We start from the raw sequence: 26,359 nt of genomic DNA, 5'->3' as shown, positions 1-26,359 counted from the left end.
CATACAAAAAGGAATTATTATCATCCTTTGCCCATTTGGCAGGTCTCTGTCCAGTCAATATGTGGAAAAATTAATAAGAAATAACAGAATTCTACTTTGGAGTACTTGCCAACGCCTGGAAAAGTTCAAGCCGGCTGTGTAAAAGCTTGAATGTTTCTCTTGTGATTCCCTTGTAGTCCTTCAGACACGTTCAGACATCTGGTCAAGGAAGCATCAGAAGAAAACAAAGAGCTGAGTCGTCACTTTGAAGTCCGTGTCTTGGCTCGTGAGACTAGGTGAAGAAAGTGACTTTTTCCCCCTTTGGCGCTGGGGTCAGAGGTGGAACCCTTTCCCATGCAGGAAAGCCCTCCTGTCGCAGGCGCTCACCCTCTCAGCAGACAGACACTCTGAAGAGCTGGCCTGTTTTTCCCTTCGGGCGTTTACCCTCAGACCCCCAGCACCCCAGGAGGGCCATCTTGTCACCGGAGGTTGAGATGGAACCTCCCACTAGGTGCTTTGAGAGAGTTCCCCGGGGGGCGGGTAGCGACCTCCGCTCAGGAGGGGGGCATGCTGGTGAGGGCTCGGCTGTGATCCCAGGACATCTTTGTCCCTGGAGACGCCGGGTCAGTCAGGTACGTGGAAGACGAGAGCGGCCGGCCGGCTTTCCGTGCCTGTGGCGTGGCGTGGGGTCTGGGGACGTGGACGGTGGCTGCGGGGGGATGGCGGGCCGGCGGACATCGGGTGGGCACCGCGAACTCAGTGACACCCCCTTGCCCCGCTCCCGGGCACTCTCCTCGGATCCATCGCTGGTCAGAGCAACCTCTCTCCTCACCCAAAAAAATGTGTGTAGAGAGGCAGGGCGAGCGCGGCAGCCCCGCCGGGTCGCCGCTCCGACGCTGCTCGGCGGCCTGAGGCGCAGCCCAACCGTCGGCCTCCGGCTCTGTCTCCACAAAGGCGGGCTCCCAAGGCTCCGGACCCGGCCGCTTACCCGGCGCCCCCGAGCCGACCAACCGCCCCTCACGTCGCAGGCGGGGCCTCAAGCGCCACCAGCCGCCCGCCCTCAGCAGCCCTGTCAGGCGCGGCCTGTTCCGCCGGTGCGGGGTCCCCTGGTTAACCCCTGCCCGTCAGCGCGGCTGCTGATTGGAGGAGGCGGAGCTCCGGGGGCAGCAGCGACCCTCCCCCCAACACCTTTCCCGTCCCCTCCCCCACGGCCGGCACTACCTCCCCCCCACCCCAGGAACACCCCCCCCCCGTGCCTCCCAGCCGTGCAAATCTCGCGAGGAAACACGCGGTTTCACTAGTGTGTTTACACCGATCACTACTAATCCGGACCGAACCGATCCGGATTAAGGGGCCGGAGGCGGGTCCTGGGCACTAGCGGTTCCGACCCCCCCATCCCGCCCTCCGCGCCGCACCCGAGTGGCCCCCAGCCGAGCGGGCCCCCACTTCTCGGCCCGACCCAGACCCTTCTGCGCCTCCCTTGGCCTTTGTCCGGCGCCAGGAGGCCGGCCCCGCGCCCCCCGGCGGCCGCCCGGGCCCGGGCCCGCGTCAGCCGCCTGGCTCCGTACGCGAGCTCGGGGATCTGCGGCCTCCGTGGCCCCCCTCCCCCGCCCGCCCTGTCGTGGAGCCCGGCGCCGCCGGCGGCTGCCCGGGCGGGGGGTTGCGGCGCTCAGGAGAGGCCCCGGCTCCGCCCCGGGCCTGCCCAGGGGGAGAGCGGAGCGGTCAGCAGCCGGGTCGGGTCGGGGCCCCTCCCGAGAGGAGAGTGGAGCGGCAGCGGCGGCAGGTGAGAAGCTCAGCCCCTGGACGTGGAAGGGCGCCGGGGCCTGGGGTATTAACCGTCCCGGGGGCCCCCCTCCAGGCCCCGAGGAGGCTGCCACCCGGGCCGGCGTCGTGCCGCAGCTCCTGGGCGCCGAGGCGGGAGGTGCTCCCCGAGGGCTGCGGGGTCGCCGAGGGGCCGGGCCGAAGATGGACCAGGCCCAGGCCTGGGAGTGTGGCGGTCGGCCTGCCGGGAGAGGCGACTCCGGGGAGACGGAGGCCTCGGCAGCCTACGGGGCGCCCCCGAGAGCTGTCCCTCGCTCCGTCCGTGACAGGTGGGCCCGGAGTTGGGGAAAGTTTGGAGCCGGCGAGGGGCGCCGGGACCAGGCCCCATCGGTCCTGCTTCCCGGCTTGGGGCCACTGGGAGGATCCCGGTCCAAAGCCCGTCTGGAAAGAGATGGGGTGGGTATTTTCTGATCATGAGTTGACATTAAATGGGGTAACTGCTAGGGCCTCATTTTCTGGGCCAGGCCTGGGGATGGTGGGTTGGGAAATGTTTCCAGAGACCTTGGGATTGGGGAGAGACTGCATTGTAACCTCTGCCATTCCGACCTCGATTATTAGGGCAGGACAAGTGGCGAGCAAGGCCACCTACCTACTTAGGGAAAACTCGGTTTTCTTCTCGGTCTTTTTTTTTTTTTTTTTAAAGATGCCTTTCTACCATTCTAACAGTTTCCTAATTCCTTACTTGTGTGTGTGAGTGAAACTTGAATTCGTCACCTTTTCATCTTTGCTCCAGGCATTCAGTCCAGGAAGGGAAATGAAAGTTAGGACGGGTGTAGGGGATGTTACTGGAAATTATGGAGCTGTTAGATTGCAGAGGTGGTTTGATTCCTGTTTTCAGTGAACTTTAATACAAATTTCTGCCAATCACTCCAGGAGTGTCTCCAGTAACTCTGGAATACTAGAATGTTTGAAGGGTCCCTATGTTATGATGCACACTCTTTTTCTACTCTCAATATTGAAGAACTTTTTGATGGATGATACAAGAGTACTCTCTCCCATCGGATGGATAAACTTGCTCATAGCATCTACATTAATTGGTCAGGAAAAGAGTTTAAAAATGGTGCCCTCCTGCTCCTCCCTGTTTGGGAGGAGTGCTAAAAGCAGATACCCAGAGTGGAGAGAAACCTACTGTTCCAAGGAGTGGTCAGAAAAAGATTTTGTAAAGGAATTGTTACAGTTATATCAATTTCCTGAGTGAATGTAGGTTGATGGTTTATCTTGGGTTCTACATTACATTTACCATGAAAGAATTCCATTTTTCATTAGCTACTGTGAGCTATTCAGAGAAAGGAGCTATATACAGTAGGGCTTCTTGATGTTATTTGCAGCTTCTGATTCACTCTGGATTCACTTGAAATTATTAAATGACTCATATTTTTAGCTTAACTAGTTCTTATGTGTTTGGGAAAGAAATCTCTAGAAATACTTAGATTGAAAGGTATCTGACAGGAGTTTTCTATTTGTAAGTTTGCCCTTGTTATACCCTTCTGCTTAACTTTTACAGAGTTTATATGAAGAGTTTATTTCTTTTTATTTCTTTTGTAATTTTTTTAATGAGACAGGGTCTCATTATGTAGCCCTAGGTGGTCTTGAGTTTGCTGTGTGTAGACCAGGCTGCCCTTAAATTTGTGTCTGTCTGCTACTTATACCTCTTGAATGTTAGGATTATTATGGGGGTAGGCTTCCATACCTCCCTCCCCCCATAAAGACCAAATTAGAATTCAGGAAAAGTAGAAACGACCCTCATAGGTGAGAACTTGAAATGCTACGGAATCTTAGATAACTGTTGATGACATCAGATAACTTTGATGACTATAGCACTTGAATGTGTATTTCCTTGAAGTTTACAAAATTACTGTGTGTTTTGTTATACACAAAACTTTCTTCTTTTCAGTTAGTTTTTCATGGCTTCTTGTCCCTCTTTCTTTTTCTGTAGAAATGATGGAAGAACTGCATAGCCTGGACCCACGAAGGCAGGAATTACTAGAGGCCAGGTTCACTGGAGTTGGTGTAAGTAAGGTGAGTTATTGAGCGATAATGAGCATTTGAGAGGATAACTTCAGCACAATTAGGAGTTGAGCAGAAGAGTTTCTGTGCTAGAGAACAGACTGATAGGTTGCAGGGGAGATTTGTCACGTGGTCCAGTGAACTTTGAAAGTCTGCCAGTTATTCCTGTAGTATATTTAAGTGTTTGTTGGGAGAATGTGCTTCTATTAAGGGCAGCGCTTTCCTGAGGGGCTTGCTGCAAGGATACTGTTAGGATATGGATCTAGATTCTGTTTCATTGTCCGTTAAAACTTCTCAGCCACTCAGGAAGAAAAAGGCATTGCCTAGACTGCCTTTTCATTCTTCTTAATTTCTACTAGTGTTTTTCTTCTTTTAATTAATTTACTTATTTTATGAGTATTTGCCTGCATCTGAGTATGTATGTACTTGGTGTGCATGTTTGGTGCCTGCAGAGGCCAGAAGGGGGCATCACATGCTCTGGAACTGGGTTTAGATGGGTGAACTGCCACGTGGGTCCTCTGAGAGCCCTGTGCTCTTCTCTCCTGCACTGCCTGTCTAGCCTCTCACTGTTGCCATTTTGTGGAAGTGTAAACTGAAATCAAGCCCACATCACTGGGCAGGTGGGATGTTGATAAGATAACACTATTCTGGCCTTCCGGGTTTTTCCGTACCTGCCTGTTTACCCCTCTGTTCTCACAGGATGGTTTTAGTGCATTGTTTATGTCTGTCAATAATGTTTTATTTAAAAGCTTTGCCCAATGATCCAAGGTTGTCTTATTATTTGAGTGTGCGATAAGTCATGTCTGCATTTTGATGTATAATACACATAATGGATTCCTGTCTTTTTCAAAAAATGCTATATCTTACAGGAATATGATATTAATTTCATGCTCTGGCTAGTTGTTTCCTCGAGGAGGAGTATGTTAGGTTTATTATGCTTGGAAAACCTAGTTTCTTTGAAGTCACACAATTTTAGTAAGCTGGAATAACTTGGTAGGTTTTTTTTTTTTTTTTGGTTTTTTTTTTTTTTTTTTTTTTTTTTGGTTTTTCAAGACGGGGTTTCTCTGTGTAGCCCTGTAGCCCTGGCTGTCCTGGAACTCACTCTGTAGACCAGGCTGGCCTCGAACTCAGAAATCTGACTGCCTCTGCCTCCCAAATGCTGGGATTAAAGGTGTGTGCTACCACGCCTGGCTTAACTTGGTAGTTTTTATTTACTCGAAAAGTACATAGTACCTACAGTACACTGGGCATTGTATACGTGTTGTTGATAATAACCTCCGTCTTGCGCTTTGGTAGTTCTTTAACTTTTGTTTTGTTTTTAAAATGTGTAACCTAGGTTGGTCAGTGATTTGTGATTGCCCTGTCTCAGGCTGGTGAGTGCTGGGAACACAGGTGTCCACCGCCATACCCGATGTACATTATGTTCATGAATAATGCTTTGTTTCTTCAGCTACTCTATTAACTGACTTTGATGGCACTTTAGAGCCACTGTACCTCTGATCGTTACATACTGAAGATAAACAAGTAGACATACATTATTTGTTCAAAGGATGTAGCCTTTGAATATTTTGAGTACTTTGAAAGAAGTATGCTGTGCTATTTGAATACTAAGTCAATATCTGGTCCAATGATGACACGTTTCTTTAGCCTGGCCTAGAATCCTTGTTCTTCCCATCTCAGTTTCCTAGGTGCTGGGGCTATAGGTGTGAGTAACTGTACTAGGTCTTGTTTATAACCATTGACTGATTGATGTTTGTGGTATAAAGGGTCAAACCCAAGACCTGCACTTGCTAGGCAAGCACCTTACCATTGAACCTTACTTTATATGTCTAGTCACTTGGGGTTTTGGTGGGGTTTTTGTTTTTTAAAATGGTCTCACTTTGTAGCCCTACTACTCAGGTGCTAGGATGAAAGGCATGTGTCACTACACCCATCCAGCCCTTCTTAATTTTTTTTTAAAGATTTATTTATTATTATATCTAAGTACACTGTAGCTGTCTTCAGATGCACCAGAAGAGGGCGTTGGATCTCATTACGGATGGTCGTGAGCCACCATGTGGTCGCTGGGATTTGAACTCAGGACTTTCAGAAGAGCAGTTGGTGCTCTTAACCACTGAGCCATCTCTCCATCCCTTGTTTTAATTTTTTTATTAAGATAGAGTCTTTTCCAGGATAGCTTTGAACTTGCTCTATAGCCCAGGCAGACATTGAACCAGTGATCTTCCCACCTTAGCGTCTTGAGTGTTGGGGAATACACTGATGTCTTTTCCCTTGGCAATTCTGCATAAAACTCATGCCTTTAACTACTTTATTTTAGAGATAGGATCTTATTATGCAGCTTAGACTGGCCTGGAACTTAATTGAGGCTGGTCTTAAACTCATGGTCCTTTTGTTTCTTTCAAAGTGCTGGAATTATAGGTGTGTCCAGCTAAGACTCATAATTAAATCTATTCACATAGTTTCCTACTACGAAAGTTTATATTCAAACTGCTTATAGTTAATTTTCCTAATCTTGTTTGTTTGTTTGAGACAGGGTCTTTTGTATAGCCCGCCGGTCCTAGAACTCACTCTGTAGGCTGGCCTTGAACTTAAGAAATCTGCCTTGCTTCTGCCTCCTGAGTGCTAGGATTAAAGGGGTGTGCCATCACTGTTGTCCATTTTACTCATCTTGTTGGGCTTCTTTCCTTTGTATGTAACTACAGAATAGCTCTATTAAAGTGTGCTTTTGGTAAAATAGGTCCAAGTGATGGGAACGAATGACATTTTAGTTTTACTGCTTAGACTCAAGATCATGTAACTAAGTTATAGGAAAATTTCAGTGTACATTTGGGAAGCTGAGGTAGTAGGGTCCTACGTTAGAGACCAGCTTGGACCACACGGTAAGCCGTCTCTAAAAACAAGCAAACCCCAGACCTCAAACTTTAATACTGTTAGAAAGTTCATAAATTCTAAGTTGCTTCTATGCCATTAATTACGCATTTTAACATGTCTATCATGGTAAGTATATTTATTTTAATAAATGCATTATTTAGTGATCAGGGGAAAATTGATTTCTTTAGCAAAGAATTGAAAGAAAAGTAAGTTACTGCATTATTTGCAGACAGGTAAAGGAAAGGAAGTTTTATTTTGTTTTGTTTTGTTTTTGGGTTAGAGTCTTTCTGTGTAGCCCTGGCTGTCCTATAACTCACTCTGTAGATCAGGCTGCGGTCCAACTCATAGAGAGATTCCTGCTTCTAGCCTCCTAAGAATTGGGATTAAAGGTGTGTGCTATCATTTCCTTGCTAAATGATTTACTTATTTATTTTATGTATATGACTACACCATTGCTCTCCTCAGACACACCAGAAGAGGGCATCCATTACAGATGGTTGTGAGCCACCAGGTAGTTACTGGGAGTTGAACTCAGGGCCTCTGGAAGAGCAGTTAGTGCTCCCAACCACTGGCTGAGCCATCTCTGCAGCCCAAGCTACTCTTTTTTTATATATAACATTTTTTTGAGATAGTCTTATAATTACTCTTTCTGTTATGGTTAGGGCTAGACATTATATCTCATGGGTCACCTATTGGAATGAGGACAGTGGTATTGGGTAGAAAGGATGCTTTTTGTGAGACTCCTTTTCTGGTTTTACTTGATGTGTTGTGGGTCATGTTTTCCCAGTAAGGATGGCACTGTTGACAGCTTTCAGTTTGTTAAGATGGAGATAAGTTTCCACCTTTGCTGGTCCACAGTGACTTGCCTGTGATGGTGCCATCTAGTGAGATCTGTGTGATCTCCTGAGTTTGTCCTAAGTGCTCAGGACACTTTCGGATGCCCATAGTAGGAAGGCAGTCAGAGCCGTTGTGGATTCTTTCCAAATGGACAAGAGTGCTGGAAGTGGTTGCAGTCTTTGAATGTTCTGGTTATTGCAGGGCTTCTACCGTATTGCTTCTGCTTTTTCACACCGAAAATTCATTATACTCACAATGGTTAAGACAAAATGGCCAAACCATATTTACTACTTACATTCAAATGCTTATTTATATTTTGGCTTTTAATTTCACAATTTTTTTGTTCCTGCATAGCACACGAATACATTAATTTTCTCTATGTTAATAGGTTTATTTAATAATCATTAAACCAGAACTAATTGGTTTGGGATGCTTTATGTAGTTTTTGTTTAAAAGGTTTAAGATGGTTTTTATCCTTCTGAGTTGGTAATAGGGAAAAGATGCACCATGCACAGCAAGGAGCCTGCGGAGCACACGCTTCTGCTGTGGCTGCCACTTTGTAGTCAGAGCTGGAAACAACCCTTTACAAGGTTGAGGAGATGAGATTGAACTGGGTGGTAAACTTTCTCACCTAATAGTTAAGCTAGCTGTTTGTTTGTTTTTTCCAGGCAGGGTTTCCCCATGTATTCCTACTGTTCTGGAACTCACTATGTTCAAGGCAGGCCTTGAACTCAGAAGTCTGCCTGCCTCTTGAGTACTGGGATTAAAGGCATGTACTACCAGCACTCAGCAAGCAATTTTTTTAAACTCTGTCTTTTTTCCCTAATATTTATTTGTCTTTATATATGTGTTTTGCCTGCATATATATTTGTGCACCACATGTGTGTAGTACTCAAAGAAGCCAGAAAAGGGGTGTTGGATCCCTGAGCTGGGTTACAGGCCTTTGTGAACTGCCATGTGGGTGCTAGAAACTGAACTTAGGTCCTCTGAAGAAACTTCAGTCCATCTCTCCAGCCCAATATCTCTTTCTGTGTGTGTGTAGTTTGAGACAGGGTTTCAGGCAGCCCTGGCTGTCTTGGTACTCAATATATAGACCGGCTGGCCTTGAATTCACAGAGATCCACCTGCCACTGCTGCTGCTGCTGCCGCTGCTGCTTTTTTTTTTTAAAGGTTTATTTATTTATTTTATGTATATGAGTACACTGTTACTGTCTCCAGACACACCAGAAGAAGGCATCAAATTCCCATTACAGATGGTTGTGAGTCACCATGTGGTTGCTGGGAATTGAACTCACGACCTCTGGAAGAGCACCATCTCTCCAGCCCTGCCACTGCCTCTTGAGTACTGGGATTAAAGGCATCAACACTATGTCTAGTTCAGGATCTCTTTCTTTAAGGACTAGATAATTTACTTTTCATAATATAAAACTTACTGTCTTGTTTTCAATCAAGACTTGTTACAGTTTATTCCTTCCTCTGCTCCTCTGTAGCAATTTAAATGTGCATTGTCCTTGATTCTGGAGATGGAAGGGGGGTGGAATTCCAGCCTTGCTTGTGCTATTGTTTATACCTAGTTGGATATACTTAAATTTTTTATAAATTTTATTTCTTTTGGGAGTTGGTACAAGTGCTGTTTCACACTTGTGGAGATGAGAGGACAACTTGTAGGAATTGGTTCTCTCTATTTACCATGTAGATTGCAGGGATTGAATTAAGGTCATTAGGTTTGGGACCAAGTACCTTTGCCTGATGATCTATTTCCCTGGCCCCTTAGTTATATCAGATATAAAAAATTGTGTGTGTGTGTGTGTGTATGTGTGTATCTCCCAGGTATAACAGGCTTTTATCTTTTATAACACATGTTGTTTAGCAAATCTGTACTTAAGTCATTGAATTAACAGACACTCTCCGTTCTCTTTTTGCAAGCTGCATTGTCAACACTATGTCACTCCCACAGGTTGAGATATAGACTTGCTAAGGACCACTTTATTACAGTGTGCTTTGTAGTTACAGAATATCGACTTGTATAAACAATGAAATGATTGCAAAATGAAAGAATTTTTATTTCTTTGAAAACTAGATTAACTGCCCTTGAGAGACTAAATTTAAGGTGTCAATAGGAGGTATACATGTATACATGCAAGAGTTGGCTTACACGGTGATGAGTTTAATTACAGCAGTTCTCTCCATGAATGCTGTTATACTTTGTTCCTATTCATTTTCCTCCCCCATTGCACCTTTTTTTTTTTAAACTATATGGAAGAATGTTAGGTCTTTGGCAGGTGTTTTTAAAGTTTTCATTTTACTTTTTAAAGAAATTGAAACTGGAAGTTGTAGATATATTATGGGCGTGGTTTTTGTAACATTACACTTACAAAATATATACTAAATGTATCTATAACTTAAAGGCATATCTAAAAAAAAGTCACAAAGATGGAACATTTTGAGGAGCTTGAAATGTAGCTGAATTGGTAGAATTCTTGCCTACTGCCTCCCATTCATGAGGCTCTAGGTTCAACCTTCAGCACCCTCATAAACCAGACAAGGTAACATAGGTCTGTCATCCTAGCCAGAGACAGAGAATCAGAAATTTAGGGTTATCCATGGCTATAGAGGAAAAAAAAAGCCTGGACCTTATCTCAAAGAAAAGAAAGAATGCGGTAGGATACTTGTCTGTCATGTGTGTAAGCCCTGGGTTTGTTAGTTTCACATTGTTGTGACAGAATACCTATAAAAACCAACTTAGCCGGGCGTGGTGGCGCACTCCTTTAATCCCAGCACTCGGGAGGCAGAGGCAGGAGGATTTCTGAGTTCGAGGCCAGCCTGGTCTACAAAGTGAGTTCCAGGACAGCCAGGGCTATACAGAGAAACCCTGTCTCGAAAACAAAACAAAACAAAAAAACCAACTTAAGGAAACAGTTATTTCTGTTTACTGTTTTCTTTGACTTCTTGGCTCTGTTGTTCCTTGGCTTATAGTGAGACAGACAGACAACATCATGGTAGAGAGGGCTTGGAGCAGAGCAAGGAAAGGTCCAGGGACAAGACACAGTCCCCAAGAGGCATAATACCATGAGCCCACTCCCTTCCTCTAAGTACCCTAATTTTCTGTCACCTCCTAAGAGCCTGCAAGTTAAGAAACCATCAGTGAGCCGGGCGTGGTGGCGCACGCCTTTAATCCTAGCACTCAGGAGGCAGAGGCAGGCGGATTTCTGAGTTCAAGGCCAGCCTGGTCTACAGAGTGAGTTCCAGGACAGCCAGGGCTGCACAGAGAAACCCTGTCTCGAAAAACCAAAAAAAAAAAAAAAAAAAAAAAAAGAAACCATCAGTGATTAAAAACCGCGCGCACACACACAAATAAGTAAATAACACTAAAGAAAAGAACTCCCATCTATAAATGATGTCAGAACTCTTTTGATTCACTCACTTTCTGAAGCCCCACCTCTGAACATGGCTGAATTGGGTACCAGGCTTTTAACACATGGTTTGGGGAAATCGTTTTGATCCAAATGATAATAAATTCTCAGCATTACAAGAACTTTTTCCTTTTGCTACTTTTTTTAAATTAAATTATTTTATTTATCTACATTCCAAAAGTTTCCCCCTTCCTGGTCTCCCCTCCTCGAGTTCTTTACCCGATTCCCTCTTCCCTTTTTTAAAAAATTATTTATCTTTTAAATTTAATGTGTATTAGTGTTTGTTTGCTTGTCTGTGAACCATGTCCACTCTTGGTGTCCTCAGATCAGAAGGCATCTGATCCCCTGGAACTGGAGTTATGGGTGGTTATGAGCACCATATGGGTGCTAGGACCTGAACCTGGGTCCTCTGCAAGAGCAACACTGCTCTTAACTGATGAACTATTTCTTCTTCCACCCCACCGCCCTTTTTTTTCCAGAGAGGGTTTCTCTGTGTGTAGCCCTGATTGTCTTGCTGGAATTCACTCTGTTGACCAGGCTGGCCTTAAACTCAAAGAGATCCTTCTGCCTCTGACTCCCAAGTGCTGGGATTAAAGAGGTGCCCCACCACCGCCTAGCTCAAGTTGTCATTATTTATGGCATAAGATTCTAAGCAGGATTTCCTATCACTTAGTTAAAATCAAAGAAGTGTTGAAGATTTCCTTCTGAGCAACATTGGAGAGCATAAGCATTCCCCTTTCCCAATATGTCAGCTGAGAAGTGGCTCCTGACAGGGCTCCACAGTCTCAGGTGCCACACACAGACGTTATGAAAATGCACAGTACTTTTGTAGGGCAGTACTTTTGCTTTAGTGGCTCTCATGCCCCTTCTACTTTGAAAGTCTTCTATCCTCTTTACTCTTATTACTGATTCTCACAGAAATTGCAATATGTGGCTTATCAAAGGCTCATGGTAACATCTTTGCCCTCTTTTAGACCAACCTAAGATCTTGAAAAGACAGTGAGACCCTATCTCAAAACCCAGGCTGTACAGCACTCATTGTAGATAGACAACCAGTATCCATTTTTTTCTTTAGTTTAAAAATAAATGTGTGTGTGTGTGTGTTTGCGCGTGCGTGTGTGTGTGCACACACGTGTGCAGGTGCCCACAAGTGTTACTACTATTAGAGGTGGCATGCCTGACATGGGTGTTGGGAATTGAACCTGACCCTCAATAAGAGCACTTCTGAGCTCTTAACCTCTAAGCTGTTTTCTCCAGCCTCCAAGTCTTTTTTACCTCGGTGTATTGAGTGAGACAGAAGAGTGCCATACATGAGTTAGTGGCATTTGTCTCTGGCTCATATACTTAAGTGAGCCCAGTGATTCTCAACTTTTGTAATGCTGGGACTCTTTCTTTATACAGCTTCTCATGTTGTGGTGACCCCAACCATAACATTATTTTTGATACTACTTTATAACTGTAATATTGCTACTTTTGGAATCGTAATGTAAACATCTTTTTTCCATGGTCTTAGGTGACCATGTGAAAAGAGTCATCTGACCCCAACGGGGTTGAAGTCCACAGGTTGAGAAATGCTGCTGCAGCCCTTCTCTAGTTCTTTATTGCAGTGCTGGGAATGAAGACCATTGATTTACATTCCTTGCTCTAAGAAAATGGCTGAAATAAAAGATGTAGAATGTGCTATGCAGGACAGCAGGTTGGCCCCGCAGTCAGCGTGCTCATCCTCACCCTGATGGCCCGATGCACTTCATTTGTCTCACACAGTTTACACCATGGGCTTTTAGTGTTCTTCAGGCTTCTGGAGAGGCTGCAGTAACTGTAGCTCTCTAAAATTTTACAGACCAACAAAATTTATTCTTTTCTTGTTGTCTAGCCTTGGCTGGCTTGGAACTCTCAATGTAAACCAAACTTTAGCTTCATATTAACAGAGATCCAGCTGCTGGGATCTCTGGCTGGGATTGAAGGCATGGAATACTGTAGCTGGCTCAGAATTCATTCTTACCTCATGAATATTCCATAGCAGAAATAACTGAGAGAAATGACACTTCATACCCAAGAGTGACTTATATAATAGATCTATTTGACCCATTGTTTAACAATAAAGCTAACATCCTAGGAAATTAGTCTACAGAGGTTCTACCTTACCCACAGGGGCAAATGCCTCTAGTGGATTTGAGAAACCACAGACAGTGATAAACTTTATGTGCATAGACAATACACAATGTTTTCCTATACATAGGCTCACCAGTGTAAACTGTCACTGTGGCTGATAATTCTTGTAGTTCAGGTGTGAGAACAAAAAAATTAACTTTTTCTTTTTTTTTTAATTAATTAATTAATTTTTAAAAAATATTTTTATTAGGTATTTCCCTCATTTACATTTCCAATGCTATCCCAAAAGTCCCCCATACCCTCCCCCCCACTCCCCTACCCACCCACTCCCACTTTTTGGCCCTGGCATTCCCCTGTACTGGGGCATATAAAGTTTGCGTGTCCAATGGGCCTCTCTTTCCAGTGATGGCCAACTAGGCCATCTTTTGATACATATACAGCTAGAGTCAAGAGCTCCGGGGTACTGGTTAATTCATATTGTTGTTCCACCTATTGGGTTGCAGATCCCTTTAGCTCCTTGGTTACTTTCTCTAGCTTCTCCATTGGGGGCCCTGTGATCCATCCAATAGCTGACTGTGAGCATCCACTTCTGTGTTTGTTAGGCCCCGGCCTAGTCTCACAAGAAGAGAAACAGCTATATCAGGGTCCTTTCAGCAAAATCTTGCTAGTGTATGCAATGGTGTCAGCGTTTGGAAGCTGATTATGGGATGGATCCCCGGATATGGCAGTCTCTAGATGGTCCATCCTTTCGTCACAGCTCCAAACTTTGTCTCTGTAACTCCTAACTTTTTCTTATTTTACCTTTTTCACACCTTCATAGAAGATTCATCCTGGCAATCTCAGCATATAAATCTTAGCAAGTTCAGCATACACGTTTTTTTTTCCTTTCTGTATTAACTTAAGAACTTTTACCCTTTCACTTAAACAAGACATTTTACAGCTTCTCTTTGTCACGCCCCAGCTTGGCAGCATCACTACTCTGGGGTTTGGAGGCAGTAAGTAAACTGAGTAATAAGCAGGAGCACTGCAGGCTGTCAGCAGTCAGACTGCTCCCCGCCAGGACACAGGGCCGTTCACACGTGAGGTAGGACGGACGGGCTCCCATGGTTGCTCATAACAACATACAATTTAAAACTTAAGAATTATTTATTTTTGGACTTTTCCATTTAGTATTTTCAGACCATAGTTGAACAAAAGTAAATTTGTGGAAAGCAAAGTCATAGCTAAAAGTAGATGACTGGATGGAGGAAGAAAACATTGAGCTACTAGTAATGAGAACGTTAGCCACAGGCAAAGTTAATGCCACTAAATGGAGGAGAAAGCCTTTCACTGACTTCTAGATGCTGTAAACTGCTATAAACTGCAAGAAATGTGGATCAGAAGGATCCCATAGCTAGTACCAGTTCTGTCAGAAAGTTACAGCAGTATGAGTGTGGGCCGCTACTTGGCTATTGAAAGGGCTTGAGCAGGGTGAATTAGTTCTGCTTCTGTAGGGTTGGTCTCATTTCACCCAGCCCCTCAAGTCTGCTTACAGCTTGCATCCTTAGATGAAGCTTTCCAGTAATGGTACACAAAGGGAGCCCAGGCAGAAAGACCACACCTAGTATACCTGTTTGGTTTTGTGTTTGCGTTGGGAGGGTTGTTTGTTTGGTTTTTGAGACAGGGTCTCTAAGTAGGTTGTCTTGGAGCTAAGTGTGTCCTGGTCACTAAGGCCCAAGTGTTTTCACGTGTTAATATGACCAACAGATCTGATTTGTGGGGTTGGAGGGGAGGGGGAGACAAGGCCTTAGTATATAGTCTCAGCTGGCCTAGAACTTGCTCTGTGAGAACAGGCTGGCCTCTTAAATCACAGATATCCTCCTGTCTCTGTTTTCCAACTGTTGCGATTAAAAGCATGTGCCACCTTCTTTTGTACAAATCTGTATTTTAGCATAGGATCCCTGTGTGAGGTAGTCAGTCTTGGCCTTGACCATGTCATTAGGGGAGTAGCTAGGATGGATCCCGCCTTCATCCAGGTTAATGTCTTTTCACAGCAGGGGTAGTGGAGCTTTATAGCAAGATATCCTGCGGTCCTCATTCACCTCTTACATGAACTGTTCAGTTTTTCTTAGCTTTCTAGAAATTTAGAAGCAGAGAATCTAACTGTGCTCTGGCTGTACATGAGTCTTCCCCTCTCCCCCACCAACTTTTGACACAGACTTTGACTCTTTGGGTGACCTAGACAAGTTAGTTCCTTGTCTGATTTCTCTTGTTCTTCCATAAAACTGGCAAGCCTGGATTAGAGAGATAAGATAGTTCATTGGTTAAAAGTGCTTACAATTGTTACTGAGGAGCCAGAGTCCACATGACAGCTTGCAACTCCCTGTAACTCTAGTGCTGGAGGATGCACCTTCCTCTTTTAGTCTCAGAAAGCTCCTGTACATGGAACCTTCTGAATGCATTCATTCAGGCTGAAGCACACACATAGAAGCTTTTTTTTTTTTTGTTTGTTTGTTTGTTTTTCAAGACAGGGTTTCTCTGGGTAGCCCTGGCTGTCCTGGAACTCACTCTGTAGACCAGGCTGGCCTCGAACTCAGAAATCCGCCTGTCTCTGCCTCCCAAGTGCTAGGATTAAAGGCACCACTGACATACAAGCTTTTTAAAATCTAGGGGGAAAAAAACCCTAAGCCAGCACCTCCATTTCCCCCTTTCTACTAGTCACTTTTCCTTCCCAATCAGAGGCTGAGATGGAAAAAGCTTGCCACTGTCTGTTCATCATTGTAATTCTTCCCTTATACAGGCAAGTTCCTTCTAGCCCAGTGGTTCTCACCTTCCTAATGCTGTGTCCTTTTAATACAGTTCCACATGTTGTGGTGATCCCCAACCATAACATTATTCTCATTGCTACTCCATAACTGTAATTTTGCTACTGTCATGAATCATAATGTAAATATTTTTGGAGATTGCAGTTTGCCAAAGGTGTTGGAACCCACAAGTTGAGAATTGCTGCTCTAGGTAGACAGCTCAGCCTCAGTTGTGTTTGTATCTGATTACTAATAGCAGGTGTCACATAGCTGCTGCCATAGCTTTCTTACAATGGACTGTTTCAGAGGTTATAGTATTTTCTTTAGAACTTAGGCCATTTTCAGAATATGCTTGCTCTCCTGGTAGACCATATCACCTCATGCCCTGTGAAGAAAGATGACAGCTCATGGAACTAGTACCTGATTCATCTTTGATTCTGTCAGATTTCTGTTAAGATGCAAGTATGACCACATGTACTGTGTTTTGTGTTAGCAGAAGTCATGACAAGCCCAGAAGAAGTAGTTATACTACATGTCTAGTGAGAGTGCCAGGGAACTGGAGAAATGGCTCAGAGCAGTGGCAATGAGTACTTGCTGTTTCTACAGAGGACCTTGGTTCAATTCCTAGCACCTAGCAGTTTGTAACTCCAGTTCCAAGGGATCCAGTGCTCTCTTCTGGACTCCTAGGGCACTGGGCATGCATATGGTACATGGACATTCATGCATTCAAAGTATTCACACACATAAAATAAAATTTAAAAGGATAATATAAAAAGACAGTGGTAGGAGAGGCTGGAGATTTTATTCAGTTGGTAGAGTGCCTACCTAGAATGCATGAAGTACCCTCAGTTTGAGTCCCAGCACCACAAAAACTGGGCATGGTGGCAGGGCCTTCAGAAGTATAAACTCATCTTCAGCTATGTAGGGAGTTCAAGATCAGCCTGGGCTCGAGACCCTGTCTCAAAACCAAGGGTCAGGGTGGGGCTCCTGTGTTTCTAGCATTTGGGAAGCAGAGATAGGAGAATTGTCAGTTTTGAGGCCAGCCTAGGCCACATATGACCCTGTTTTTTAAAAAAATAGACAAAAACCAAAAGGACCAAAACTGTCAGACAAGGGGCTGGAATGATGGCTAAGCAGTTAAAAGCACTGACTGCTCTTCCAGAGGTTTTGAGTTCAATTATCAGCAACCACATGGTGGCTCACAACCATCTGCAATGGGATCTGATGCCTTCTTCTGGTGTGTCTGAAGAGAGTGATAGAATACTCATATAAAATAAATAAATACACCTTTAAAACAAACATAAAAACCCTGTCAGAATAGACTAAGCAGCTGCAACTGCAGATTGTATATAGGAAATCCACTCTGTTTTAACCCATACAGTTTGTATTACAAATTTGTTTTATGTTAGTTTTAAGACAGTGCTTTTCTGTATAGCTCAGGCTGGCTTCAAACTTAAAATTTTTACTTCAGCTTTCCAAGGCATGTACCACCATTCCCAACATTAAAGTCAGCGATCTAAGACTCTGCCTGGAGCTAGGAGTAGGACAGTCCAGACAGATACATCACAGAGCGTTGAATATGGTGACTCACACTCAGGAGGCAGAGGCAGGCAGCTAAGCTTAATTCTAGACCAGCCAGGGTTATATTTTGAGGCGTCATCTCAAAAACAAAACAAAACAACAAAAAACACGCAAAAGTTAAGAATTGGTATAAATAAGCTAGAAAATAAGTATGTATAACCCTATTTATAGCCAGACCCTATCTTAAAACACAGAGCATGGGCCCTTGCTATCAAGCCTGGATTTCACATCCAGGGTGGGACAAGTTTCCCTCTGACCATCTATCTTCAATGTTACACATAATGCTTACACCTGCAAATAACACACAAAATAAATGCACTTATAGAAGAACTAAGATTTAATTTAGTTTTATTTTTAATTATATGTATGTATGTGTTTATGTGTTGGGATGTGCATGTGAATGAAGGTATCCTTGAAAAGTAAAGAGAAGGGTATCAGATCTCCTGGAGCTGGAGTTGACAAGTGGTTGTGAGCCACCTGCAGTGAGTGTGGAAACCAACTACTGGTGCTCTGCATGGGAAGTTTGAGCTCCTAATGAAGCCAAGCCATCTTTCCAGTGCTCCTGCCCCCCCAGAGAATGTAAGGATAAAGCAAAAAAAAAAAACCAAACAAAAGAGCTAAAGCCTTTAAAAGGAAATTGAAAGCCAGATGTGGTGGCACTTTTTGTAAGTTCAAGGTCAGCCTGGACCAGGGAGGAGTGAGTTCAAGGAAAACCAGGGCTGCCATACAGCCTGTTTTGTTTTGAAAAAGGGTAATTGAGAAGCTGGGTATGGTATTAAATATTTTGTGACCTCAGCCCAGGCTGAGGCTAGAGGGTCTAGAATTTAATGTCAGGCCTACGCTGTCACAGTGAAACTCTGTCAGTGGTAGTAGTGGTGTAGTAGTAATAGTAATAAAATTAATAAATCTTGTGTTTTATAAATTTGTACTAAGAGGCCTCCTTTATGTATTAGTATAATTAGATTCTCTTATAAAAAGACCAGACAATGCTGGAATTTTATCAGCAGTTAAAGAGGGCTTGCTTCTCTTTCAGAAGACCAGACCTCCATTCCAACACTTAGATTGTGTGTCTTACACACAACTGCTTATAACTCCAACTTGAGGGGAATTGTGCCACTGCCCTCTTTTGGCTTCTGTGAGTACCTGCAACTTACATGGTGTATACTCACACAAATAAATAAGTAATTTAAAAAAAACTTAAAAAAATATACAAATAAAAGGGCTTGATGAGTAGACTTTTCGTAGTTAAAGTTTCTATCACTCTGATAAAACATGAAAACAACCTGGAGAAGAAAGGGTTTATTTCATCTTATTGCTTGTTGTCCATTGTCCATTGTCCAGGGAAATCAAGGGCAAAAACTCAGCAAGAACTGATGGAGAGGGCTGGAGAGGTGGTTCAGCGGGTAAGAGCACTGACTGCTCTTCCAAAGGCCCTGAGTTCAAATCTCAGCAACCACATGGTGGCTCCCAACCATCTGTAATGAGATCTGACACCCTCTTCTGAAGACAGCTACAGTGTACTTAGATATAATAATAAATAAATCTTTAAAAAAAAAAAAAACAAACTGATGCAAAGGCCATGGAGGAATGCTATTTGCTGGCTTGCTCAATTTGCTTCCTTATAGCATCTAGGACCATCAGCCCAGGGGTGGTGCTGCCCACAGCGAGCTTGGTCCTCCCACATGGCATACTCCCCTACCCCAGAGAATACCATAGATGAAGCAGAGCCTGACACCCTACATTCATTGCATTCTCTAATCTTAGCTGTTCTAGCAGCCTGTGAACTAAGCTGAATGGTCAGAAACACATGAAGTCTCCTTATCCCAGACCTTAGTAAAAGCTGTGTGACCTGAGGTGGGTTAATAACTCTTAAAATCCCTTTGTTCCCTTCATCCATAAGTACAAATAATAGCAGCTACTTCACAAGGTTATATATTAGTTTCATAAGGCTATCATAATACAGACTGTGGCTTCTGTAATAGAAACACCGTTTTACAATTTTGGAGGCTTGAAGTCAGGAGCAAGGCACTGTTAGGTTGTGGTTTCTGCACTCTCTCTTCTTGGGTTCTAGGAAGCTGCCTTCTTGCTGTGCATTTATGTGGGTTCCACACACACTTGCCTGCCTTTCCTCTTCCTCTGTCTCAGTGTCCTGAGACACTGGGCTAGTTGCATTAGGCCCATTCTAATGACCCCATTCAAATATAATCCAAATATGATTTAGGTGGTTCAACAAGGACTGGGACTTGCTACTGAAACTGAAGTCCTGAGTTTTATCCTTGGGACCCACATAGTAGGACAGAAGCAACTCCACTAAGTTGTCATCTAAGCTCCAAAGGTGCGCTCTCGAGAGCTCTGCCTCTGTCTCTCTCTCTCTCTCTCTCTCTCTCTCTCTCTCTATATATATATATATATATATATATATATATATCATGCATGCATGCATGAGTACCCTCCCCCACAAATAAATGTAATTTAAAAATTTCAAATTTAATTATTTTGAAAACTTCCTGTGGCTAAATACTTTCAGAGGTGCTGAGGATTGGTAAGGGTTTCAATACATAAACCCGAAAGACTATAAACTTCATTATAGACTCATGGGAAGTGGTAAATATATCGATGTAAGAAGGGGCTGAAGATCTCAGATATCTCAGCAGTTAGGGCACCTCAGGTTCAGTTCCCAGCACCTGACGGTCTGTCCAGGTGTCTGTCTAGGATCCAAAGCCTCTCTTGCTTTGGATGCGTGCACGTGGTACACAGACACGCAGACAACATTCATACACAAACTACATTAATTAAAATGTAAAGATATAGGGAGCTTCTATTCAGGCATCCCTTCCTACCCCGTTCACATTATGAACTATGAATGTATTATAAGAACCAGAAAACTGAGATTGCTGCACATATATTCTTTAACACTTTCTTTGTGGTGTTGAGGCTTAAACACAGGGGCCTCGTGAGCACTCATCTCTCACTGCTACTGAACCACACCTCCAGCCTAGTCAGAATTTTGTCAGAGTAGATTATTCAGGTATCTTTTGTGTGCACATACATGTACTTGCAAAGGCATGTTGGCATGTTTCTAAACAGTTTAATTTGCTTTAGTAGCTTTTGTGACCATCCAGATCAAAATGCAGAACTGTGGTCAGCACAGAGTTTCTTGATGCTTCTTTGTAATTAAACGCTTATGGCCTCTCCCTCAGAACCCTTATCAGTGATCGCCTTTAAGTTGTTTTCTATCTTCATTGATTTCTTTTGAGTTAATGTGTAAAATTAATTTCAGGGCCATTTACTGAAAGACTTTAATTTTCTTTTCTTCTTCTTCTTTTTTTTTTTTTTTTGGTTTTTCAAGACAGGGTTTCTCTGTGTAGCCCTGGCTGTCCTGGAACTCACTTTGTAGACCAGGCTGGCCTCAAACTCAGAAATCCGCCTGCCTCTGCCTCCTGCTGGGATTAAAGGCGTGCGCCACCACACCCTGCAAGACTTTAATTTTCAACCTGAATTGCTCTTGCACCTTTCTCAGAAATCAAGTGGACATCTTTTTATTTTTTAAGATTTATTTATTTAATATACATGCAATATTCTGCCTGCATGTATACCTGTAAGCCATAAGACAGTACTGTTTCTCATTACAGATAGTTATGAGCTACCATGCGGTTGCTGGGACTCAAACTCAGGACCTCTGGAAGAGCAGCCAGTGCTTAACCATAGAGCCATGTCCCTAGCCCTCAATTGGAAATCTTTATGTGGGTTTGTTTTTCAGCAACTGTATCTTTATCAATATATAGCTCTAAATAAAGAGCTCTAAGTGGAATGGCTTGTTTGTGCAAGTGCTACATGAATGTTGATTATTTCTTTGTTCCAGTAAATGAATGATGGCTTTTCACTGTACTTAAGAATTAGGCTTAGGGCCTCATGAATTCTAGGCAGGCACTCTATCATTGCCTTATTCAATAACTTTATAGTTTTAAAAAAGCTTTTATTCATTTGTATGTATGTGTATCCATGTGACTGTATGACACAAGTGCCTATAGGAGTCAGAAGAAGGCATTAGATCCCCTGGAGCTGGAGTCATACGTGGTTGTGAGCTGTCTGACATGGGTATTGGGAACTAAACTCAGGTCCTCTGCAAGAGCCGAAGTGCACTTAAACTGGTGAACTATTTATCCAGCCCCTATACTTTAGTTTTTAATTAAAAGTTAAAAATCCGTTTGTGTGGGTATACCCATTAATGTATGTGTGAATGTGTACCATAGCATGTATGTAGAGGTCAGAGGACAAATTTTGAAATTGGTTCTCTCCGTCCACACAGGGTCTACTTCACTCACCAGACTCACACTGCAAGTGCCTCTGCTTACTGCACATCTCATTGCCCAGTAGCTTTATAATTCTAGAAACAACATTGTAGTGTGATCAAAAAAATACATAATATAAAATTATGTGGTTTTTTTTTTTTTTGATTCTTTGAAGCGTTTAGTACTATCTGGTCAAAACTATATCGGCAAGTTAGCCTTGAATGCGCAAAATTTACTGAAAATCTCTTCATATACAGTTTATGCTTTTGTCCCAGCAGTGTTTTTGCATGTGTATGTATGGGAACTGGTGTCATTCTGTGTGTGTGTGTGTCTGTGTGTGTTTACAATTTTGGGGAGTCAGTTTTCTTACATGTGGGCTTGGGGGATCTAATTTAGATCACCAGGCCAGCACAGCAAGTGCCTTAATTCATCAAAGTGTCTCATGGATCCTTATTAATGTTTGTTTTTTCCCTTTATTTTTATTTTATGTGTTTGGGTGTTTTGCCAGCACGTGTTATCTGTGCACTGCTTGTGCAGTGTCTGCAGAGGCCAGAAGAGGGCGCCAGATTCCCTGAGTTGTGAGCTACCAAGAGTGCGAGTTGTGAACTAGAACTGGGTCCTCTGTAAGAGCAACAAGGGCTTCTAACTGCTGAGCCGTCTCTCCAGCCCTAGTAATGTTTTTTATAGCTGTTTAATTTTGCTTTTGTGGGAGTGAGACAGTACAGGGTAATCAAACCTTGGGCTTTGTGCAGCCTAAGCAGATGCTGTACCAAGGTGAAAACAGAGTTAGATGTTGATACTTAGCGTGCCTTTAGATTATAGTAATCTAGTTCAATTTTCATTTTGTCATAGTTGTTTTAATGACAGGGACACTTTTAAAACTTAGCACATAAATTTTGCCCGTAAGCCTTGGTTAGTTTTACTAGACAGTAAGCTGCTTTAGAACAGGACGTGTATCTCATTCTCCTCATTCATTAAACTTAATCCAGGGAATTTATAATGATATGAGATGCTATACTTGAAGAAGATGAGACAAGATTAACTAATTCTTAATCTTTTTAAACTTTTGGTTATGTACACATGCTATTTCAAACAGTACAGTATATCTACCACTATCTATCTGTAATTATTTTCATTGTAATTGCTAAAAAAAACTTTTTAATCCTCTTATCTATGTTCACCACTCTTACTGTCACCTTTGTCCCCATCTTAGTCACTGATCTATCGCAGTGAAGACACTGTGACCACAACAGCTCTATAAGAAAGCATTTAACTGGGGGCTTACAGCTTCAGAGGGTCGTCTGTTATTATCATGGCAAGGAGCATGGTGACAGGCATAGTGCTAGAACAATAGCTGAGAGCTGCATCCTGATCTGAAAGCAGAGAGGTGGAGAGGGAGGGAGGAAGGGAGGGAGGGAGAGACTGACTGACTGACTGATTCTGAATAAGGGCATGCCTCTTAATCTTCAAACAGTACCACTCCCTGATGATGAGAATCATTCAAATACATGAGCCAGTGGGGGTCCTTATTCAGCTCACCTTTCTTCAATCACTCCCTTTCTTCCCCCTCCCCTCCCCTCCCCTCCCCTCCCCTCCCCTCCCCTCCCCTCCTACTCCTCTCCTCTCCTCTCCCCTCCCCTCCCGTCCTACTCCTCTCCTCTCCTCTCCTCCCCTCCCCTCCCCTCCCCTCTCCTCTCCTCTCCTCCCCTCCCCTCCCCTCCCCTCTCCTCTCCTCTCCTCTCTACACACGGTCTTGCTGTGTAGGCAAGATTAGTTATAGCTCACTATGTAATCCAAGCTCATGTTACACTCATCACCCTTGTTTCTGCTTCGTGACTGTAGAGAGTACAGAAGCATCACTGTTTGGCTTTATAGTTTCCTTTAGGAAATGAAGACTATTTCATGATAAAGTAGATGTGGTCTTATTGCAATCTTGGGGGAATTGATTTGCAATGATGATATTAAAGGTAGTTCATGCTGGGAGCATGGTTCAGTGATAAAGCACTTGCCTAATATACAGCTTTTTACAGGGCCCAACTCAGCTGGTTTGCCGTTGGCTAGCCAACTTCCTGGCACCATTTGCTGAAAAGACTTTTCTTCACTGAGTGGTTCTAGCACCTTTCTCAAGAATCAGTTGGTCACAGTTACAGTGTTTGCCAAGAGTCACCCTCAGTTCCACCCACTGATCAGTTAACACTAGTTAATACTGTTAGTACTAGTACTGTTGCTGCTGTTGCTTTAGAGAAAGTCTTGGTGTCAGGGAATGTGATTCCTTTTACTTTGTTCTTTCACAAGTTGTTTTGTCTGGTCTGGTCCCTTACAACCCCATATGAAATACCAGTATTTATTTTTTATTTACATTCAGCTCTGGAAATTAAACCTAGGGCTTCCACCTTTACTACTAAGCAACACTCCTAACTTCTGCCTCTACATTTTAGAATCAACTTAATCATTAATTTTGTGTGTAAAAATGTGAATATCATGAGCACAAAAATGTGTGTGCGCGCGCGCGCGCGTGTGTGTGTGTGTGTGTGTGTGTTTTCTCTTTCTGTTGTGGGTTCTGGGGATTGAACTCAGGTGGTTTGTACAAGCAGAGATTTTACTCACTGAGCCATCTTTCTGCCCCCAGCTTAATATAAGAAAATCAGTAGAACACTAGCTGGGAGTATCAGTAAATTGGTGAGATGGAAATGTTGCCATCGCAGCCATATTAAGTCTTCTGACCTACAAGCATGGTGGGGAGGGGGGAGAGTGTGTGTGTGTGTATGTGTGTATATATATATATATATATATATATATATATATATATGTTGTTTACTTATTTTAAGACAGTCTTACCCTCCTTTAGCCTGGCTGACCTGGAACTCAGTAGATGATGGGCAGCCAGTCTCTGCCTCCCAAGTTCTGGGTTAAAGGCGCACACTTCATACCCAGTATTTATGTTCTACATTTCCTTGAATCCTTGTTTGTACTTTTTTTTTTTAAGATTTATTTATTATATGTAGGTACACTGTAGCTGTCTTCAGACACCCCAGAAGAGGGCGTCAGATCTCATTACAGATGGTTGTGAGCCACCATGTGGTTGCTGGGATTTGCACTCAGAACCTCTGGAAGAACAGTCAGTGCTCTTAACCACTGAGCCATCTCTCCAGCCCTTGTTTGTACTTTCTAGAGTATAGGTTTTATACTTCCTTTATTAAATTTATCTGTATTTTAATGCTTATGCCTATATACTTGTTTTCTTAATGTAATATTTATATTATTTACTGCAAATGTATAGAGATAAAATTTGTGTTTGTATGTTGCCACTTTACTTCATTTACTTCAGCCATAATTGAATGGGTCTGTTCTGGTTTTCTGTAAACATGATTGTACTATGTGTGAATTAAAATAGTTTCACTATTTCTTTCAAATATGATGCCTTTTATTTCTTGTCAGTTGCCTTGACTGGACCTTCTAGCCTAGTGTTGGCTAGAAGCAGCATGTGTGAACCTCCTTGTTTTATTCCTGGGAAAACAGGAATTAATACTGAGTTAGTTCTAGGGTGACATACTTCTCTCCCCCATTTCTTTTCTTTTTTAAAAAGATTTGTCTATGTTATATGTATGTTTCCCCTGGATGTATGCTGTACACACCATGTGAGTGTCTGGGGCTGCTCTCAGAGAACAAAAGAGGATATTGGGTCTCCTGGTACTGAGTTGCCAGTGGTTGGGAACTACAAGAATAGCAAGTGCTCTCTCTTAACCTCTGAGCCATTTCTTCAGCCTCTCTCCTTTCTTCCCACTCCCCTCCTCCACCCCTTTGACAAGGTTTCATACAACCTAGCTTGGTCTTGACGGAGCTGTATAGCTGAGGATGTCCTTTAATTTTGGATCCTTGTACCGCTACCTCCCTAGTTATAGGGAGACATGCACTATCATTCTCAGTTTTGTGATGCTGGGGATTGAACCCAGGTCTTCCTGACACATGTGACACATGTGACACTTTATTAACTAAGCTATATTTCCAGCTGAGTTTTGGATTCCTTGCAGATGTCCTTTGTCAGGTTGAGGAGGCTCCTTTCCTGTTGATCTTATGAAGCCATTTGATTTTTTTTTTTTATTTTTTTATTTTTTTAGACAGGATGTTATGTAGCTCATGCTGGCCTGAAACTTACTACATAGGATTGCCTTGAACTACTGAATGTTCTGCCTCCAAGAGTGCTAGGCTAGCAGGTATGCACCACCAACATTAGGCTAGTGATAAAGTAGTTTGCCATTTCCTATTGTGTAATTTTTTTCAGACAGGTTCTTAACTATGTAACCTCCACTGGCCTAACTTATGATTGCTGGAACTGTAGGTATGTACCATGTTGCCTTGCGTTAGCTAATACATTGTGACAATGCTGGGTATTGATTCTCTCTACCTTCTAAATTTGTTACTGTTTCTTGTTTTGGGGACAAGGTTATTTCTCTGTCTTCTCTTCTAGCCATCCTTAATCTGAAGTGTTAAACTTCTGATGCTATTTCTCAGAGAGAAACCTTTCTGTGTATTTACCCTAGCCTGGATATCTATGGGGTGAGAAAGGCTCTTCTCCTTCAGATCCTATCTGTCTCTAGCTTGGGCTCCTTTGACCTCAGCCTTCTGAGTACTGAGATGTAACCTTGTTTTTAATATTTCATTC

General features: G+C 43.2%; 1 protein-coding gene across 7 annotated transcripts in view; it reads left to right on the top strand.

Annotated features, from left to right (window-relative positions):
* The first annotated feature begins 591 nt into the window (after positions 1 to 591).
* The window catches only part of Tlk2 (tousled like kinase 2), a 99,267-nt gene continuing 73,499 nt past the window's right edge, over positions 592 to 26,359 (top strand). For 3 of the 7 annotated variants that reach the window (XM_085829484.1, XM_029483035.2, XM_021178493.3), the window contains exons 1-2: positions 1,281 to 1,762; positions 3,737 to 3,819. In XM_085829484.1, coding sequence (XP_085685610.1) covers positions 3,739 to 3,819 — 81 coding nt within the window. In that variant the 5' untranslated portion in view covers positions 1,281 to 1,762; positions 3,737 to 3,738. Of the gene's footprint in view, positions 612 to 1,280; positions 1,763 to 2,100; positions 2,197 to 3,736; positions 3,820 to 26,359 lie in introns of those variants that run through there. The other 4 variants (XM_021178491.3, XM_021178490.2, XM_021178492.3 and 1 more) reach the window with 4 other exon arrangements.

This window comes from Mus caroli, unplaced genomic scaffold (genome assembly GCF_978045245.1).
Source record: "Mus caroli unplaced genomic scaffold, Mus_caroli_1 scaffold_13, whole genome shotgun sequence".
NCBI lineage: Eukaryota > Metazoa > Chordata > Mammalia > Rodentia > Muridae > Mus > Mus caroli.
Note: the sequence above shows the minus strand (reverse complement) of the source record. Positions and strands in the feature narration are given on the sequence as shown.